The following is an 18,566-nucleotide window of genomic DNA, read 5'->3' as shown; positions in this document are numbered from 1 at the left end:
TGCAGTAGGTAGCTCTGGGGCCCTCTGCTTAGGGAGGATGCTGGAGACACCAAGTGCAGAAGCAGTAGGAATAGTGGTCCTTTATTCACCTGGAACCAAACTAGGGACCATTAAATAAGAGCAGAGCGGGGGCTGGGCTGTGGGCTCCAACCAAGTCCAAAGCAGGGCAGCTGGGGCCCAGTATGGGCAGCTAGCCCTAGGCCCAAAGGCACTTGTATTTGATCCACCGCAGGTGCAAGAGCCTCCAGCGGCTCCTCCCTCCCCATATGTCATTCACAGCTGGGCTCCCTAGCACAGAGGATGCGCCCAGTGGTTCAGTGCACCTGCTGCTGTTGGCTGTGGGCGAGTGGGCTTGGCAGCTCTGCAGAGGCTGGCGGGCACAGTTTAGGGGTTAAGGCTGATGATTGCTCCTCCTCCACCGACTGGCTCCCATAGGCACTGTCCTCCTTGAGCTCTGCACAGCAGGAAGACACCATGATGAGCCCGGAGGCACAGGTGAGGCATCAGCCTATCCCCCTGCCCCTACAAGCTCAGCCCTGGCCCTTACCTGTGCTCTGCAGCTTGTTGTATGTCTCAGCCTTACGCAACATCCTCACACCCTCACTGAGCCCCATGGAGTCCAGCGCTTCCAGTAAGCTGCTCAGACTGCCACCGGAGAGCTGAAGAGAGAGCAGCAATGAGAGGGGCTCATGGGGCAGCAGTGAAAGGGCTGGGAAGGGCATCCTAGGGAGAGGACTGACCTCATAGCTGAGCAGGAGGCTCCTGCTGGGGGAGGCTGTGTCCTTGAAGGTCTCCACCAGGCTGCAGAGCCCCAGCCTCTTGGCCAGCTCAGTCCAGTCAGAGCCCCCACGATTCTGATTCAGTAGCAGCTCCAGTCCCTCCAGGATCTCGCTGTCAAGGGACAGGATGTTCCCTGGGTAGGAGAAATGTGTCAGCAGGCCCTATCCCCTCCTCCTCAGTGAGACCAAGGGAGATGGACTGGCCTGGGCATAGCATCTGTGGTGAGGCCCCAGGTGGGGCTGGACCCACTCACCTGGCCTGGACACTGCAGGCAGCTCTGACTCCGGGCCCTGCTGTGAGGCGCGCAGCAATATCTCCCGCACCTAGAGGACAGGAGCACACTAGAGTTAAATAAGCAGTGGCCACTGCATGCCCTGCCCAGGTAGCATGGCAAGACTAAGGCCTCCCCCCAGCCAGGCCAAAGGCTACAGTCAAGAGCCTGGCCTGCAGAGGCAAGCTGGCAACAGGCAATGACACCTGGCTCCAGAGCCACACATACTGACCCCAGGGGCTGCAGCACAGACCGCACATGCTCTCCTACCCCACTAAGCACCTTGCCCCTGCCCCACTGCCACTGGGACTCAGGCCCCCATAGACCAGGCAAGGTAAAGGAGACTGCATATCTATTACGTAAGAAGAGTGGCTCCCAGACTGGAGGAGGAAGAGGCGCTGCCTGCAGGGCAGGACCAGCCTGGCTGCGGGCAGGGAATAGGCTGCAGGCAGAGAACAAGCTGCTCCTCAGTTAGCCAGTCCTCAGCTGTGCCCTGGCTGGCTCTGGCTCCACCTGTAGCAGGCTCTCCTGGCAGGAGTGCGCTGATGTCTCCCCTCACCATGTCCTGGCACTGACCACAGCAGCTACATACATGTCTTGTTGCTGGTGTGTTCATGGGATGCTACATTTGGAGCCACCCACACTGCCAGGGCACCAAGGGCACCCATGACCCTCTACCAGGCACCAGTCTCTAATGCCTGCCTGTGAGGACAGTGCCACAGGCCATGCCACAGCAAACACCCTGCCCCCTCCGACCTCCTGCTCTGGGAACTTAGATTCCCATGGCTTTAACCCCTCGCCATCTGCACCTTTTGACTCCGGGTTAAGTCGAGTGGTGTGTGTCTCCGGCGCAGCTTTGCCCCACTGGCACGAGCCTCTTTGCTCCTCTTCCCAGCAGTAACACCAAGGTCCATGTCATCCATATCCTGCAGCATGGCAGTATCTGCCTCTCCCAGATCCATGTGTCCCTCCTGCTCCTCAGGGTCTGTGTCCACATCACTGCTTGCTTCAGAGGAGGAGGGACTGGGACTCACTGGCTCATCATTCTCACACAGAACGTCTGCCCCTGGGAAAGAAAGGAAGGGACATGGGAGTTAGAGCACTCGGAGCAGGACTGCAAGCAACTCCCACCCTTCCCCTGCCACCTCACAGCCCCAGGGCTGCACTCTCTTCCAGCTGGCAGAGAGCAGGAATCTGGTGCAGCAAGGACCGTGTAGTGCCCCTATCCTGAGCAGCTACCCTTTGCCACTCTCCCTGTGGGACCAGACCTGGCTAAGTAGTGCGGCTGAGCTGAAGGCTAAACCACTGGGCTAACTCAGGGAGGGAGGCTACTGCCTGGCCCTAGGTCTCTGGCACCCCAGGCTCTAAGATCCACCCTACCTACACAGCAGACATGGCCTCCAGCCCCAGCCCAGAGCCCGACATCCCCCAGTGGGTCCTCTTTCCCACCTGCACACTCACCAGCCCCAAAGAGGACCAGATACCTCTTCCCATAGTCCAGACTACAAGCAGGGAACCAGCCCCTTCCCTAAAAGGGCTCACTGGAGCCTGGCCAGCACAGCTTCAGCTGCACAATGCCTCAGGGGCTGCTGAATCACGAGGTCAGAAAGAAGCATTACCTGATTTGATGAGCATTTTGGTAAGGGTGGGAGAGCCCAGGCCTGCAGCCAGATGCAGAGGAGTGTTCCCAGCAAATGTCCTCGCATTGATATCTGCTCCCAGCTGCAGGCGAAACCACAACAGCCATTGAGGAAGGGAAGGAACCAGTGCCACAGGCCCACTGCCCCGACCTCCACCTCCGTGCCAGATGCAACAGCAGGGACTGCCCCTGGCAACTCATCCCTCCAGGCAGGCAGTATACTCACTCCCACATCACTCAGTGCACTGCAGACCCATGTCAGTGCATCCAGTCTGAGGGCAGGGATTGAGGAAAGGATACCAAAAGGAACCCTGGGCAGCAGCCTGGCTGGAGCCTGTGCTTTCCTGTCATTCTCCTGTGCTTCAAGAGCCCTCCCTGCCCCATGGACAGGGAGGGACTGGGTGCCTTGATACCCCCAGGAGGGCTCCTAGCCCCATACCTTCTTCACCAGGTGGGCAGCCATGTTGAGGTTGTCCATCTCCACAGCCAGATGCAGAGGTGTCCGCCCACCCTGCCGCTCGGCAGCATTCACGTCAGCTCCTTTCCGGACCAGCAGCTCCAGGCAAGCCAAGCTCTTCACTTGCACAGCCACATGCACAGGGAGCAGCCCTGGAACATCCGAGGGCAGGTGTCGGTGCCAGCCACAGGACAGAAGCAGCTGCCCCTCCCCTCCTTGCCACATCCCACTCAGATGCCATCTCCCCTTGCCTTACCAGAGCCCACCCTGGCCCCTGTTAGTGTGAACACACTTGCACACAGGTCTCTCCAAGGGCTGCTCCCCTGGGCCAAGGGGCTCAGGGACCAGAGCAGACAACTCTGTGAGGTGGGAACAATCAGCAGGGACCTTTCCAAGTCATTCCCGGTGTGGCCAGACTGGACCAGATCCAAGCCCATGGAGTCAGTCAGTCACATGGGGAGAAGCTCTCTCCTGGGTGTCCCACTGCCCTTCATTCAGCACATTTGGTCCCCCCCCGCAAACTCTGCCCCTCTCCTCACCATGGTAATTGGGTGTATTGAGCAAAGAGAGGGCAGCAGCACCCAGATGTGCCAGCAGCATCTTAAGCACCTCCTCATCACCCGCCTGGAGCGCCAGGTGCAGCAGCGAGTTGCCATAGCGATCCAGCAGAGTGGGGTCTGCATGAGCCTGCAGCAGTAACTGCACCACCTGCGGCTGCTTGGTGATCACGGCCAGATGCAGGGGAGTCTGTGGGGAGACCAGAGACAGCCCAGCTCACAAGGGGCAAAGAGCTGCAAATCACCTCACCCCATCCCCTCCCCCACTGGAAGTGCAACTTTCTGCCGTCCAGACCCGGTAGCCACTAGGGGGCACAGCATGCCCAGTTCCTGGGCTCAGCAGCCTCTCAGCAGATAGCAAAATACCCCAGGGTCTCTGGTGTTTCAAAGGCCCTGGCACACCACGCTGTCTCACTTGGATGTGCAGGTGTCTGAACCCAGACACCTGCACATCCAGAGAGCAGAGCATGGGCTACCCCCAGGAACAGAGGTGCAAGACAAGAAAGGCTCCAACAGAGATGGCAAGGCAAGAGCAGGGGGAGTCTGTCACGGGGCAGCCCAGGGTTTCCGCACCTGCTGCAAGTGGTTGGCCACATTGATGATCTGTTGGTTGGGGATACCACTGATGACCTCCACCAGCTGCTTAATCACAGCCGTCTGCTCGTGGATAATGGCGAGGTGCAAAGGCCTGTGGGAAGAGAACCTCAGCTCCTGCTCCACAGTGCTGCATGCTCCAAGCCCCATCCCAGTTTCATGCTCCTGGCCATCCCCACTCCAACCCAGCCAGCTCAGCACTTCCCAGCTTCTTTCCACTTATTCTACAAGGTCCAGCCTGTCCCTGCCAGTGTTCAGCTGCAGAGGGCTCCTGTGCCCACCCAGCCCAGCCCTGCCTCTATCCAAGCTTGAAGAAAAACTCCTGGCACACAAGCCTTGACTTTGTGGGCCACAGAGGCCTTTGAGCATTGAGAAACATTTGTGGGGGCTGGCCCAAACCCTGCAGGCAGGCACTCGCATACTGGCACAAAGAGCTGAGGCTGGACCTGGGAACACCCACTGATCCCTTCAGAGGAACCTCTGGGGTGCAGGAAAAAGCCCTCTGAGGCTAGAAAGGAGCACGTGCTTAGCACAGCTCAGACCTAGGACCTGAGCCCTCCAGGCCCCACCCCTGCACAGCAGATGCTTCCTAGGAGTCCCAGCCTCTCTGTTTAACTCACGTGTCTCCATTCTCATCCTGAGAGGCTGCCAGGTGCCTCTGAACAGCCAGCAGCATGCGCGGGTCAGCAGTGACCGAGTAGTCCAGCAGGGCATGGGCATTACGCTGTGTCAGTGCCAGTATCCGCATGTTACACAGCTGGGCTGAGAAGCAAAGCAGGATGTCAGCACCAGAGACAGCTCAGGCCCCCAGACTCACCACCAACACGCTCTGCTCGCCACCCCACCACAGTAAAGTGGGGAACAGCCATCTGGCCACACCAGAACTGGAGGCAGTGCTTCCTTCTGGGCTCCTAAAACATCAGCTCGTGTCCTGAGCATGAGGTCAGACTATCCCACCCTCACTCTTTCTGCCTTCTGGGCCTGCGGCAATGCAGGGCTGTTTTCCAGTCCCATGCTCCCTCTCTCCATGAAACCACATGTGCAGCACTAATCCCTCAGACCTTGGGATCAGCACCTCCTTGGCACCCCTAGGGTCTCCCCACCCCTGCCATACCATGGTACTGCAGGGCCTGGCTGTAACTCTGCTCTGCTGGTAGTTGCCTCTCAGCACCTTCCTCCTCCATCTTGCTGGCTCTGGCCATCTGCACCCCACTCTGGTAGCTGCCCATGGGGTGGGGGCCTGATGAGTAGATGCTGTTGTAAGCCAGCCCAGGGGCATAAGGGTAGCTTAGATTCCCACCTGTAGGCCATGAGGGAAAGAGAACCATGATTAAGGTGAGACCTGGGGGAGCCCGCCATGGTCACCTTTTGCTGCTGCAGCTAGGCAGGGCGCCCAGCCCTCAAGAGGAAGCTCACAGTGGGGAAAAAATCTGAACTTACCTCCACCCGATCCAAACCCACCAGTGCCTCCGCCGGGTCCACCCATGTGTGAGCCCCCACCAAAGTGCTGGGGGAACTGAGGCAGCACCTTTTTCCGCTTCCTCTCCACCTCCTCCTTGTCTGCAGGAAAGACAAGTCAGAGTGTCAGAGCTAGGCCTCAGTCCCACCCTGCCAGGGCAGTCCTCCCCTGGCAGCTGCAGCACTCCCTCTGCCCCCAATCAGGGCAGGGACACAGCAGCTTCAGACCCAGCCATGCCCCTGCCCTGCACTGAGCAGCACTCGCCTTCCACCACTGGGTAGTAGGTGAACTGCTTGGAGTCGCTCACATCTCCCCCTCGCTTCCGCTTCAGCTGCAAGAAGACAGTGACAGGACGGTCGATCTTGGGCTTGTGGTAGGGCGGCGTGCGAAAGACGATGGCATACTGGAGGACAACACAAGACCCAGAGTCAGGCACTGCTGCCACCTGCCTACTCATCCCCACACTCCTACTCCCCCAAGCCACTCATCAGTACCCTCTAGTCACCCATCCTCTGGCAGGAAGGGCAAGAGGCCCCTATGACCCCCTCAATCCCTGTAGCCCCCTTACTGCTGGAAGCAGCCCCTGCCTTACCTGCTTATGCACATCTGTAGGGGAGAAGTCACCAAAAGCCTGCCAGCCATTCTCATCGTCCTCATAGAATCGCACCTCTATGTCATCTGGGGTGGGAGGAAAAGGAGGGACAGGGGTAGGGTTTAATGCAGCAGCTCAGAGACCATCCAGCTACCAAGAGCTCTCCCGCAGGGCAGGAGGGCCTTACCCAGGGCTCCAGCCTCTCCTCCACTACAGGGAGGCACTGCAGTCACTGCCATGGTCTCGCCTCAGAGCTCTTCTGCATCCTCAGTAGAGACCAGACATTTCCTGGTTCCCCTTCCCCCCAGGCTCCTCACAGCAATTTTTTCTGTCTTCTCCCCTCCCCCAGGTTCCAAATGGGCCTGCCAACCTGTCTGGCTCCAGAAGACGGATTCTCTGTTAAACCTTAGAGCATCCTCCTGATGCCCAGGGGGCCTCAGGCTGGTTCCTCACCTTTCTGGACTTTATCACACAGCAAGTAGACCTCATCCCCACCCCGCACTGAGCCAGCTGTCTTATCCATCCGTGAGATCTTCAGGTTGGACGCCCCAGGTGACTCTGCAGAGAGGGAGAGCATTTTGAGCCGACACTTGGAGCTGCTGCCCTGTCAGGCACACAGACACAAGCTATGACAGAGCTTCTAGAGAGGCACATGTGACTCCTGCCAGAGTCCCTGGGTCCTGCTTTAGCTGCACACTGTCCTGCTTCAACCCTCCTTCCCCAAAACATCTCTTACAAGGAAGTAGTTCTTCCTCTGCAACCCTGCAGGGAGCAAAGCAGGGAGTCATCGGGTTGCTGTCGCAGCCCAGCCCAACCACTGACAACACCCTACAGGGAAAACCCCCAGGCACTGAATCAGCAAATCCCAGAGAAACACCTTGCCCAACAACGTGCCCTTCCTGACATGCCCAACAGCCACATGCCCAGGGAAAGTGCTCCACCATGGCTGCCAACTAGGTTTGCTCCTGCTCATGAGGTGGGAGGCCATGGACACCTGTTTCTTCCTGAAGATTGGGTGCACAGCAAGAGGGCAGCTGGGACCAAGTAGAGCCCAAGCTGTAAGAGCCCCGAGTTAGTTCTGAGTGAAGGGAAAATCCAGACATTTCTCCCACAGCCAACCTCCCAGCCCAGGGCTTTCCAAGAACATACACAAGCTCAGGGCAAACCCGCTTCAGTGCCTGGAGCAGCTGGGTCTTGGCATGCCCAGCACTTACTGCTGTCATGAATTGGGTCTGAGATGACAGGGTTCAGGGCCAGGGTGAAGTTCCCACTGCTGTCACGGAGGTAGGCGGTGAAGCGGAGACGCACAATGCTCAGATCCATCACCTTCTTTAGCTCCTTTGCCTCCACCTCAATCTCTCGCGCCTCAGAATCTGCCCCGGGGAGGGAAGGGAGGCCAAGATTGCAGGCTGCCCAGTGCTGGGAAAGGACTCTAGCTCAGAGCCCCTTGCGCCATCCTGCATTGTACCACTCCCTCTATCCCCCCTGACTGCCCCTCCCCAGGTCCCCAGACCCTCTGCAACCCAGCTCCAGCCTACCCTTGAGCCGCCTGACTTCACTCCTTGCAGCAAGTGCCAGTCCCTTGCCCACCCCCCAAACTCCCTGCAATTTGTTCCCTGGCTTTATGTCCGGCTGGCCACCCTTCTCTGTGGCCCCTTACCTGTCAGCAGCTGACTTCTGTTACGCAACTTCTGCTGCTTTAGCTTCTCCTTCATGATCTCCATCATGTTCTTCTTGGTCACATGGAGCACCCCGAGGTTGTTGAACCTGGGGGAGAGGAGCCGAGGGGATGATCAGTGAGCAAGGACACTGGGGTGGGGTAGTAGCCTGCCCAACAGCTGCAGCTAGAGGGATGCAGGAGGGGTTGCCAGTCACTGAAACAGGGATGAGCAAATGCAGGGTGGTGAGGCCCTTGGCAGAAAGGGTTAAATCTGCCAGCAAGAGGGGCACTTAAGGAGCAAAGAGTTGATGTATGCATTTCCTAAGGAGGCCTTGATAGAAGGGACCATTGGGGAAGCTGGGAAAAGGTCAAGCTAGCTCCAGTATGGAGGGCAGGGCCAAGCTTGGAGAGGTTCAGGAAATGGCACCAGCCTGGGGAATCCAAGTCAGACTGGGCTGACAACACAGGCTGGATTTTGATGAAAGCTACTAGGAGCAAAGGCCCCAAAGCCTCATGTCCAGAGTACCCCACACACAGCATCTGCCTTGCCCCACAACTGAGCCCACAACGCAGTCTCAGAACTTCAGCCAGTGCCCTTTGGCACACCCAACTGGTTCTGCCAGAAGCGAGCAGCTTCAAGGGACTTTCCAGATATGCTCACGCAACCTGCACACCTGCCTCCCAGCTGTCTAGCATGGGCAAAGGGCTTTGCAGGGAGCTTTATGCAAGGGATTGTCAGGTAAGACCTTTTCCAAGCAGCCCAGATACAGCCAGTCATTCATGAAGGTTGAAGGAAGGAGCCAGCTAAAAAGCAGCAGTGGGAGCTAATGGGTAGAGGTTGTGTGGTGCAGAACAAGAGGAAGGAAGCACCCCCAACACAGGGACCAGGACCTGATACTATTGCTGAAGATGCTGAGCTGTGAACAGAAGGAGAGCCTGCACAGGAGTGCAGCTGGGCTAGGGACACAAGCCTAACACATTTGCTCCCTACACTAAGCACAAGGGACATTACCCAAGCCCATCATCCACTGCGGCATAGCCACCCCCTAGCCGGGGCCTGCAGGAGCCTTCCCCAGCCCTCAGCAGTGCAGTACATACTGTGCTGTCATGTCCTTGGGCCCTACAGTCACAATGCAATTGCCAGCTTCGTTGCACTGCTTCCCCACCAGGCTGTGGGCATGCACACGCGGGGGGTCACTGTGGGTCACCAGGTCCACTTCAATCCGTGCCAGGCCTACATAGTTGCAGATCTGTAGGGCAAAGGGGAGCTCTCAGAAAGTTCATAATCATGACAACCTCCACCCCATGAGCTCTGGCCTCAGACCCCGTCTACAATCTCCCCATGGCAGGAACAAATCCCATCCTAAGCACCGTGAAGCACACACATGCCCTGCACAGGCTTCACCCCTACCCCCCACCATGTGCCAGACAAGGTGCAGGGAGTACCCCCACGGCTGGGCAGAACAGCACCGTCTCCTCCAGGGCCTGGTGCTCACCTTGACTGTGGGGTAAGTCTTGCGTCCCTTCTCGCTAGACGCTCCAGGCAGCCCACCATGGGAAGGGCCTTCACAGCCGTATCGGAACCGGAACCCGCGCTGCAGAACCAGAACCCGTGTCACCGCACCGCCAGAGCCCGAGCGCCCTGCCAACCGGGGGGCTGGGCACAGGGACCCTACACTCAAGGCAGTGGGTTCACAGCTACTTCAGCCCCAGCTTCCCCAACCAGAAGGCACCACAGAGAGCGGTGAAACACCACTGTCTAGAGCAGCGGTTCCCAATGTGCGACCCACGCGGGGACTCGAAACGGTGGCTGTCCTCGACAGATCCAGCTGGCTGGTGAAGCGGTAGCCACTGACCCTTCAGAAGCAGCTGACTGACAAATCTTAGCAGTAGCCCTGTAATCCACTCTTAAGGATAAAAGACTTCCCTTATAAAGGGCCTGGAAGCTCTGACTGAACCCGCAGTTTCCACTTCTCCAATTGCTTTTTGGAGGCACTCAGCTGTATGAGCTGACCCGGCACATTTGTCAGCAAGGTAAGTCGGGTGCGTAAGCCCCAAGCACGACTTCCCACCCACTAAGCAGGCCGCAAACAAAACTTTGGAAATCACTGGTATAGAGAGAACAGGGCTGCCAAGGCCTTACCTGTTTTGGCTGCTCGATGATGAGAAGATATGGGCCTTCGGCTGGGGAGAAGAAAGGAAAGATACTGAGGGGAGAAAGAACACTTGCCCCCCGTCCTGGTGATGCCGGTCGGCAGCGCTGGGTGGGAGGCCATGGCGAGCACACCCTCACTGAGCTGCAGCCAGTTCTCTCTGGCACTACGGGAACTTCAGACCAGCGAAGGCCCCGCAGCCTTGGCAGCGGGACAGCGTTTCTGGGGTTCGTGGTAGGGGCTGAGCGGGAAGGGGATGGCCCTGCTCACCCACCTGAATGAAGGGCAGAGCGGGATGGGAAGCCCCTGGGGACGGATCACAGGCCAGCGCTGTGCCCTGGGATGCTCCAGCCAGCCGGACCAGGCGTCCACCGCCCGCTTGGCAAGCCACTGGGCCCAAGGGCACTGCCAGGACCGAGGGAGGCTGGACCTGCCCCTGCCTTACCTGTCTCCATCAGCGGCTCCTTGTGCTCCACCATGTGGGAGCTGAACTGGAAGTCGTCATAGTCGATCCCGTCCAGGCACTAGGGGAGGGCAGGGCAGGGCATGAGGCCGGGATTGCCCCGCGTCCGCCCCCCGCCGCCCGGCCCCGGCCCCGGCCCCGGCCCCGCCGCACTCACCGGGTTGTAGGACTCGTCCATGGCGGCGCCGCCGCGCTCCGGGCCTGCGGGCGAGAGCGGCGTGAGCGCCCGGGCGCGGGCAGCCCCGGCAGGAAGCGCGCGGCGCGGGGAAAGCCCGGCCCGGCCGGCGCGGGCGAGCAGGAAAGTCGGCGCCGCGCCGGAAAGTCCCCAGAAGCCCGCGGCCGCCTGGAAATGACGGCGCCGCCCGCCCGCCCCGCCGCGCCGCGCGCCCGCCCTGCCCCGCACCGCGCCCGCCCTGCCCCGCACGGCCGGCCCGGCGCCGGGCGCAGCGGGGCGCGGGGAAGCCCCGGACCGAAGCCACCTGGGCCTTTTCCAGGCTCCTTTCTGCTCGGCGTTAAGCAACGGAAAAAAAAAATGCTACTTCTCTCTCATACCATGACATTTCTGAATCACCGGCTGCCGGTAGGTCCTGCCGCTGGGGATTTTGGGCGTGTGGGGGAAAGAGGAGGAGGAGGAAGGGGATTGTACGCTCACTGACTCATTTTCATCAGAAGTTACAGGGAGGAAAACCCTCCATGCTGAGATTTTCCCGCTGGCCAAACTCTAGCAGGATGAGCCGCCCGCGGGGCCCGGGCTCGGGCTCCGCCTTCCCCGCCCAGCGAGCTGGCCCGAAGCAGGTGCTGCCGGGCGAAACCGGAGAGCCCCCGCTCCCCGGCACTGCCCCGCACTGCCGGCACAGCGTCCCGCAGACCTTCTCCGGGCCACTCCAGCCGCCAGGACAGGCTGCCCGCCCCATCCACACGCCTTCCACCAGCTCAACCCTCCGCTCCATGGGGACGGTGGCACTTTCCCTAAATGGGACCCATGTCCTTCAACACAGCGGGTCCTCCCCCTCCATAGCTGGGCCCCAAACGTAGGCTTTTATCTCGCAGCGATTGCTGCACCTCCCAGCAGCACTACAAAAGCAGCACAACTTATGTCTGCCATGGGGCTGTTCCCAGCCTCTCCCCAGAGTGTGCAATGGAGTGCCAGCTTTGAGATTTTTTCTTTTTTAAGTGAAGTGTGTTGCTCTATTTTTAGGAAACTGCCCCCTTTCTGCCAGAGCAACAGGGCATCCACTACCCAGCACACTGCAGAGTCCCCTTCACTGGGGGGAGGGCAGGGGTCCAAGAGGCTGAAAGCCAGCACAGGCCTCTGGCTCTCCACCCCATTTCAATAATGCAGCTGTGTGAGCACTATAGGATTCTTTAGGAGAGGAGGGACTAGAAATGCCTTCAGATAACAGTCCGGAGGGGTGCCCTCGCCTCATGTGGTGCATTCCTCTCTGTCCCTGGCCTCGGCCCTCCAGGGCACACAAAAGCATATACTCAGACTACAGATCTGTCTAGCCCAATATTCTGCATCTCACAGCAGCACAGAGCCAATGCAAAGGGGAAGAAAGAATATTTATGGAGGACGTATCCAGATTGACCTGCCTCCCCACCCCTTTTTCCTTACAGCTTCCAGCCCTGATTTAGAGGCCTAGGAAGTCCTATTTTGGAGGTTGCATCCATAGGCAAAATGTTTACATTTCCACCAATGGACCCATCTTGCATGAACTGTCTAATCCTCTTCTGAACCTGATTAAGTTATCAGTTTCTACAACACCTTGTGTCAACAGGTCCCACAAGTTAGTTACAGGCTATGTGAAACAGAACTTGCTTCTGTTAGCTTAAATTTGCTCCTTAATACTGTTCTTGCCTCCCCCCACCTTAACCTGCAAAGTGACCTTTAAGCTCAGGTCAGATGTGTATGTTAGGGCTGAGCACCCGAGCATGGAGAAGCTGTAGGCCAAGCTGTAGGGAGAGGCAGCCCCACCGCAAGCCGTGAGATTTTATGGGTAGTAGTGGGGCTGTCTCTGCCAGTACTTGCAAGACGCAAGCGAGTTTCACTTTCCAGACTTGTTGCACAGTCAGAGCCAGGGCCACGGAGCAGGGATGGCACCCTCTGCAGGACGGTTGCATGACTGTAGCCCTCACTGCCCAGTCACACCAGCCACCTCAGTTATTAGTGTCCAGGCACTGCCACCCAGAGCACATTAACACTGTTGCTTCACATCCCCAGCTCCTGTGGATGTGACCCAGGAACACAGCACAGGTACTACTTCTGCAGTAGCATCCGATTCACGCAATTCATCATCTTCTGGGTGGGAGGGAATCGCATTCCTTGTGTACATAGCAAGGGCACCCTGTGGTCACGGGGAGGGATGCTTCAGGAGTGCCAGGGATGACGCACAGCCCCAGATCCCCCTCTGAAGTTCCTTACACATCCCTAGAGCTGGCAGCTCCTCTCCTCTTGCTTTTCTTTCTAGGAGCCTCTACAAATTTTGCCTTTACTGGATGTCTTACTGCTGAGTTCAACTCAGGTCCTGTTTATCAAGAGCATGCTGCATGTCAGCCCCAGCTTCCTGGCCTCATATCCCCTGCACTGAAACATCTGGCCTGCTGTACTCCGTCCCAGGAGCTCGTATTAGACCAGCACAGCCCCTGTCAGTCCTCCCCTCCGACCCCCACACAGCAGCACAAAAGCCCCAGCTGCAGTACAGCACAACCCTCTCCTGACTCCTAGAAATCAGAGAAGCCCCACAACCCCAGGGACAGGCCAGGCCCAGAGCCAGCCTTTGCAAGTTTGCCGTCTCCTCACAAACATTACATTACTTACAGCAAATCTAAGCTGCCTCCTGCTTTAATCCCCTGGTATTCTTCTAGGGGCTTGCAAGACAACTCCTTTGTTGGTTGAGTTATTAACAGCCTGCTCCCATTGTACATCATCTACTCCCTCCCCTACTACCCTTCCCACTGCCTGCTTGCCATTTTCTCCTTTCCATCACCTCACCTGTCCTCCACAGGTTCCCAGGTCATGGGGACATCAACACTACCTCAGCAAGTCCATACTGTCTTCCAGGATGAATTCAGCTGAACAAGCTGATCCGAATACGTTCCAGTAGCCTTTTCCACGCAGTGTTTGCCAAGTGGACAGGACTCTACAATCCCAGTGCACGTAAGCATCAGGGAATTGCCTCTCACAACACCCGGGGAGATGGAGAAGATTACCCCCTTTTTACAGAAAGAGAAACTGGGCCCCCAAAGGGTGGCACCACTTGCCTGAGACCATAGAGGGAGCAGGCATCAGAGCCAGGAGCAGAACGCAAGGTTTGAGAACTGCGCTCAGATACCAGCTTTCCCTCATCAGCCTGTTCCTGCCTTTCCTCCTAAATCTCAGCACGCGGAAGTGCTAGATGCTCACTGCCTGTCCAGACGAGACTGCAGCCTAACCCGCCTCCTCTCCCTTGTTCTCTATCTGGAGCCTGCAGACCATCTTTTACCAGCTTCACTTTCAGTCATTCGTGTCCCTGACTGCTGCCTTCTGGGGAAATTCACAGGTCCTTTCTCCTCCCAGGCCTTCAAGTACTGCAACTCCCCAGCTCTGTACAAGTGCCCTCCCCCAAGCACTAGCTGATGCATGGATGCCCTCCTTTCTGTTCCTCGCCTCACTGCAGTCAATCCTCATCCACAGCACAGCCTTGCCAGCAGACTCAACCAAAGCCTTCACACGGGGCTTATCACCCAGAAATACCCTCCTGGCATCGCAAGCCCAGAGCATCTTGCCTGGCTGGTAGGGGCTGCTCTCTAGCTGCTCAGCGAGTGCAGTACGGAGCTTACACAATGTTTTGGGAGGAAGTGGGTCTTACTGAAGGGAAAGTGTCAGAAACACGTTTGATAAACAGTCACCCACGTTTCCTGCTGTTCCACATCTGCCTCCCTATGGCAACCACACGTTACAATTGCCAGGGATTGCCCCCATCAGTCACAGCTGCCATGGTGTCTATCCAGCCCCTTGTCCTGAGGGGCCGCTCCGTCACAGCCTGGCTATAGGACGCATCCCCTACAGCCAGGACCCGGCACAGTTACTCCCGCTTGAGATTTCCCAAGATGGCTCCTTTTGAGGTTGTTCCTTTCACAACCTAGAACCACTGGCCCCGAGGTGTCCCACGTCTCCCGAGTCAGCCGCGTTCCTCTAGGGGCGCTCTGCCCGGCTGCGGATGGGCGCCCCGCAGCTCTCCCACCGCAGCCACGGCCTCTTCAGGAGTGATTAACTCTAGGAAAGGAAGGGTAACCTGCCCCTTCGCAACGAGGAGAACAACTGATGGATTTGGAAATGGGAACAAGTGAGGGGCTCGAAAAGCTGCCTTCCCAAGCAAAGCAGGTCTCATTATCCCACCTGGCCCTGACCCTCCGCCTCTGGTGCCAAGCCGGGCTCCCGAGCCGCACGCACGGCCTCGCAGGGCGGGATCAGAGGCGCGAGGCAGGACAGCAGCGAAGCCCACCTCCCCTCCATCGCCCGCGAGAGGCGCTAGGCCCAGCGACCTGCTTCAAACCCCGGCGGCCGCCTTGCCCAGGCCCGCTGCCCCGGCGTCCAGCGCCCGCCCCGGGCAGCAGCGCGCGGCCCCGGCGCGCGTCCACGGCCACCCGCGGCCTCCCGGCGCCGCGCGGGCGGGCAGAGCGGCGCGGCCCGGCCCGGCCCGGCCCGGCCCGGCCCGGCCCGCGGAGCGACGGCCCGGCACGGCCCGGCGGGGGGGCCGGCCCCAGGGCAGCGCAGCGCAGCGGCCCGGGCTCCCGGATCCGCCCGCAACCCCCGGCCCCGGCCCCGCGCCCTCACCTCCAGCCGCCGCCGCCGCCGCCGTCGTCCCTCCTTCCTCCCGCCGCCCCGGGAAAGTCCCGTCCCGGCGCCGCCCCCCGGGGATTCCCAGCCCGGCCCCGCCTCCAGCTCCGCCCGCGGGGCGGCGCCTCCGGCCGCGGGACGCCCCGCCCCCGCCGCCGAGCCGGCTGGGAGGCGGCTCCCGAGAGCGCGCCGCCCCGCCCCGCCCCGCCCCGCCATCGCCTGAGGCAGCAGCGCCGCCTGGGTGGGATTTCCAAGGGACGGGCTTGTCCGCGCCCCGGGACTCCCGGCGGGACTCGTGCCCTCAAGTGGCTTAAGCAAGACTTAGAGCCGGGGCTTTCCAGTGGGTGCTAGGGTTGGAAACAAAGTCAGCTGGCATCGGACTACCAGGCGCGCAGCCTGGGAAGCCCTGCCGGAGGCTGGAGTCTCAAATCCCGCTGCACCTGCCCCAGGTCGCGCCCGCCTCCCCCGCGCTGGGGCATTCCTCCCCGAAGGAAGTGAGCTCCTCATGCTTGGCTGATTTTTAACTTTATTATTGCAAATTTATGTCTCTCTCTACATAGACTCTTTACACACATATATAATTTCTCCGCTGTGAGCATTGGCACATTTGCAAACCCATCCATGTGATAGGTGGACAAATAGGGAAACGCAGCCAAGTGAACACACACAACCGCAGGGGCAAAAGCCCCTGTCAAGGGTGAGGAGGAGAAAAATACATTTCATCCTTTCTCTTTACGCACACAGCTGAGGCTGGTCCAACTGGATTCTCCTCCTGTGTCCCAGGAAACCTGGCAAGGATCAGGCTAGGGCGACCACTGACATATTTGGTAGCTCTGGCTGGCTTTATTCGGGTCCTGAGTTAGGCTGTCCTACCTGGGAAGAGCAAGATAGCCCTGGGCTGCAAATCAATGAGGTGGAGAAGCACCACTGTGCGCGCAGGGTGCCATTTCTAGTCACAGCCACAGCACGCCTGAACAGACCATTTCCAAAAATGGGTCAAAGGCACATTTGGTGACAGGCAAGATAAGACAGAGGGTCTCGTGCTGAGAGCCATGGCTGGACCTGCCAGGGACTTCCTATGCTGTGTTGGGGTAGATACTATACCTTGTTATGCCTCAGTTTCCCTCACCTGTGATGTGGGAAGGGTAATAACTGATCTTATCCCAGGGAGGTGGACAGAGAGGCTGAATTGTCTAACAACTGCAAAGAGCACTCCTCCGTAATACTGTGCAGAACCACGACTGACACATTCAACCATACAACAATGCAGAAGGGTAGAATTGTCCTTTCCTCTGAGGACTCAACATGTGACATGTGTAGTGTCAGAACTGGCCAAATCCCTGCCAACTCTCCAAAGTGCACACATAACATCTAGCACAGCAGGGCCTCCCGGCACTACTGTAATATGAAAAGGATATTCTGATACATGCAGAGGGAGGTAGAGGAGGATTGTGGCAAGAATTCAGGGAAGGCCTCATGGAAGATTAAACTTGGTCTAATGATTCTCCTTTGGGCTGAGAACACACAGGAAGCATGGCAGGATGAGGGGGGTTTTCCTGAGAAGTCAGAGCCCTTGGAAACAGGGCCCCTAGAATTAAAGTGCTGCCTCCACCCTGGCTCCAGAATGGCTGATACCCTTGAAGGGCTCTTTACAAGGACGGCTTTCTCTGTGATGTTCATTTAACGTTCACAAAGCAACCAGCCAGGATAAACTCTCACGGCTTAATCCATAGGGTGGAAATCCATCTAAGAACCACAACAGCAAGTGATTCCACCTTCGCCATAGGCACTTGGGATCTGCTCAGACTCCTCTGATATTGTATATTAAAAATAACGATAGTAAAAAAACCCACACATCTTCAGGAAGAAAAATTAAGGCATCTATACTTTTTGGGTCTAACTGTCTGGCCACCTTCAATCCATCTGGATAGATCTGAGTCCTTGTTTACCAATCATTATGTCCCCACTGCTTAGGCTAGCCAGGCAGGGACTGGATGCAGTTTCTCAACATCAAACAAAAACAGGCCTGGCTGGTCCAAAGGAATTTGGTATCTCAGAGGAGAAGGAACTGGCCAACTTGTCCTCTTGTATTGTCTCTGGTCCTCAGAGAGGCCTTCCCCTAACAGAACAGAAATGGGCCATCTCTGAGGGCAGATGCCAGCCCCTTCACTGCAGGGAATGGCATGTGCCTCCTCAAAGGCGATTGTCTTCCTCACCACCGCAGACCCAGGAAAGGCACACCGAGTCCCCTCATGTGTTGAGCTGACTGGGGAGTCAATTGGATCCCACCACCTTCCATCCTGTTCAGTGCCTCCCTGCCCCTGCATGGAGATCTCTTTGGTATGGGGGAAGTAGATGTTTCTTCTTTCCTGTAAAAAAGCTGCTGGTGATGATACCATGGAAGTGTGGGAAGTAAGTTTGTAATGCTGTCTGCATGACTCATGAGAAGGAAAGCTGGGGTCAGGGCCCCAGTCAGCCAAACACCCACGCACAACGCACTGTGGGAGGCCACTTGGCTTCTGGATATGTTCAAGGCAAGAGAATTGCTGGCAGTGTCTGGATTTCTGGTCTTGCTGAAAGCCCCTGGCCAGCTCCCTGGCCCTCACAGGCTGAGATTGCATGGAGCAATTTCCCCTCAAATCATGGCCAGGCTCTCAGAGTGGCTGTGGATGTGAGGTGTGCTCGATGTGCTGCTGTCAGCTTTGTAGCTTTTTGGAGCCCGGCTGGCTTTCAGGAGGACCAGGAAGGTTTCCGTGGAGATGGCCCCAAACTCAAAGGTGAAGGTGCCGTAGAAGACCAGGACATCTATGATGAACACCCACTCGCAGAGGGCGGCCACATGCTGGAGTACAAAGCTCTTCTGGATGAAGAACACGCCACCTGGGGGTGCCAGAGTCAAGGAAACCGGCCACAGACAGCCAGGCAAAGCATCTCTGCCAGGGGGAAGGGTACAGGCAGCTGCACAGGGCACCCAGGAAGACAGACTGCATGGAGACAGGCCCAAGTTAGTGTAAGATGTGCTGAGAGCCTCTGCAGGAAATCAATGCAGCACCCGGGTACCAGAAATACCCGACTCCTTCCCCTACCCCCAGAACCAGTCCCCAGGATGGATATATAGCCCC

The 18,566-nt window shown here is 58.1% G+C and overlaps 2 protein-coding genes across 3 annotated transcripts in view; both read right to left on the bottom strand.

Moving 5' to 3' along the window:
• Positions 1–62: 62 nt before the first annotated feature.
• NFKB2 (nuclear factor kappa B subunit 2) lies at positions 63–15,550 on the bottom strand. Of its 2 annotated transcripts, none has more exons than XM_090058002.1 (23): positions 15,442–15,550; positions 10,783–10,826; positions 10,608–10,686; positions 10,153–10,193; positions 9,506–9,604; positions 9,108–9,259; positions 8,010–8,116; positions 7,564–7,722; positions 6,803–6,907; positions 6,350–6,435; positions 6,022–6,160; positions 5,739–5,858; positions 5,413–5,598; positions 4,919–5,060; positions 4,278–4,392; positions 3,687–3,894; positions 3,130–3,299; positions 2,671–2,773; positions 1,861–2,117; positions 1,034–1,103; positions 741–913; positions 548–659; positions 63–454 (listed from the first exon to the last, which is right to left on the bottom strand). In XM_090058002.1, the coding sequence occupies exons 2-23, from the start codon at positions 10,801–10,803 to the stop codon at positions 315–317; spliced, it is 2,784 nt and encodes a 927-aa protein (XP_089914128.1). In that variant the 5' UTR covers positions 10,804–10,826; positions 15,442–15,550; the 3' UTR covers positions 63–314. The 2 variants fall into 2 exon arrangements, with proteins under 2 accessions (XP_089914128.1, XP_089914129.1); XM_090058003.1 differs by lacking the exon at positions 15,442–15,550 and adding an exon at positions 11,178–13,639.
• A 385-nt stretch (positions 15,551–15,935) lies between these two features.
• The window catches only part of LOC149859540 (transmembrane protein 150A-like), a 30,382-nt gene continuing 27,751 nt past the window's right edge, over positions 15,936–18,566 (bottom strand). The window contains exon 7 of the mRNA XM_090058004.1: positions 15,936–18,324. Coding sequence (XP_089914130.1) covers positions 18,080–18,324 — 245 coding nt within the window. The 3' untranslated portion in view covers positions 15,936–18,079. The remainder of the gene's footprint in view (positions 18,325–18,566) is intronic.

The sequence above is a fragment of the Crocodylus siamensis genome, chromosome 7 (genome assembly GCF_052110815.1).
Source record: "Crocodylus siamensis isolate JL-2025a chromosome 7, ASM5211081v1, whole genome shotgun sequence".
Taxonomy (NCBI): Eukaryota; Metazoa; Chordata; order Crocodylia; family Crocodylidae; genus Crocodylus; species Crocodylus siamensis.
This window is presented reverse-complemented; position numbering and strand designations above follow the sequence as displayed.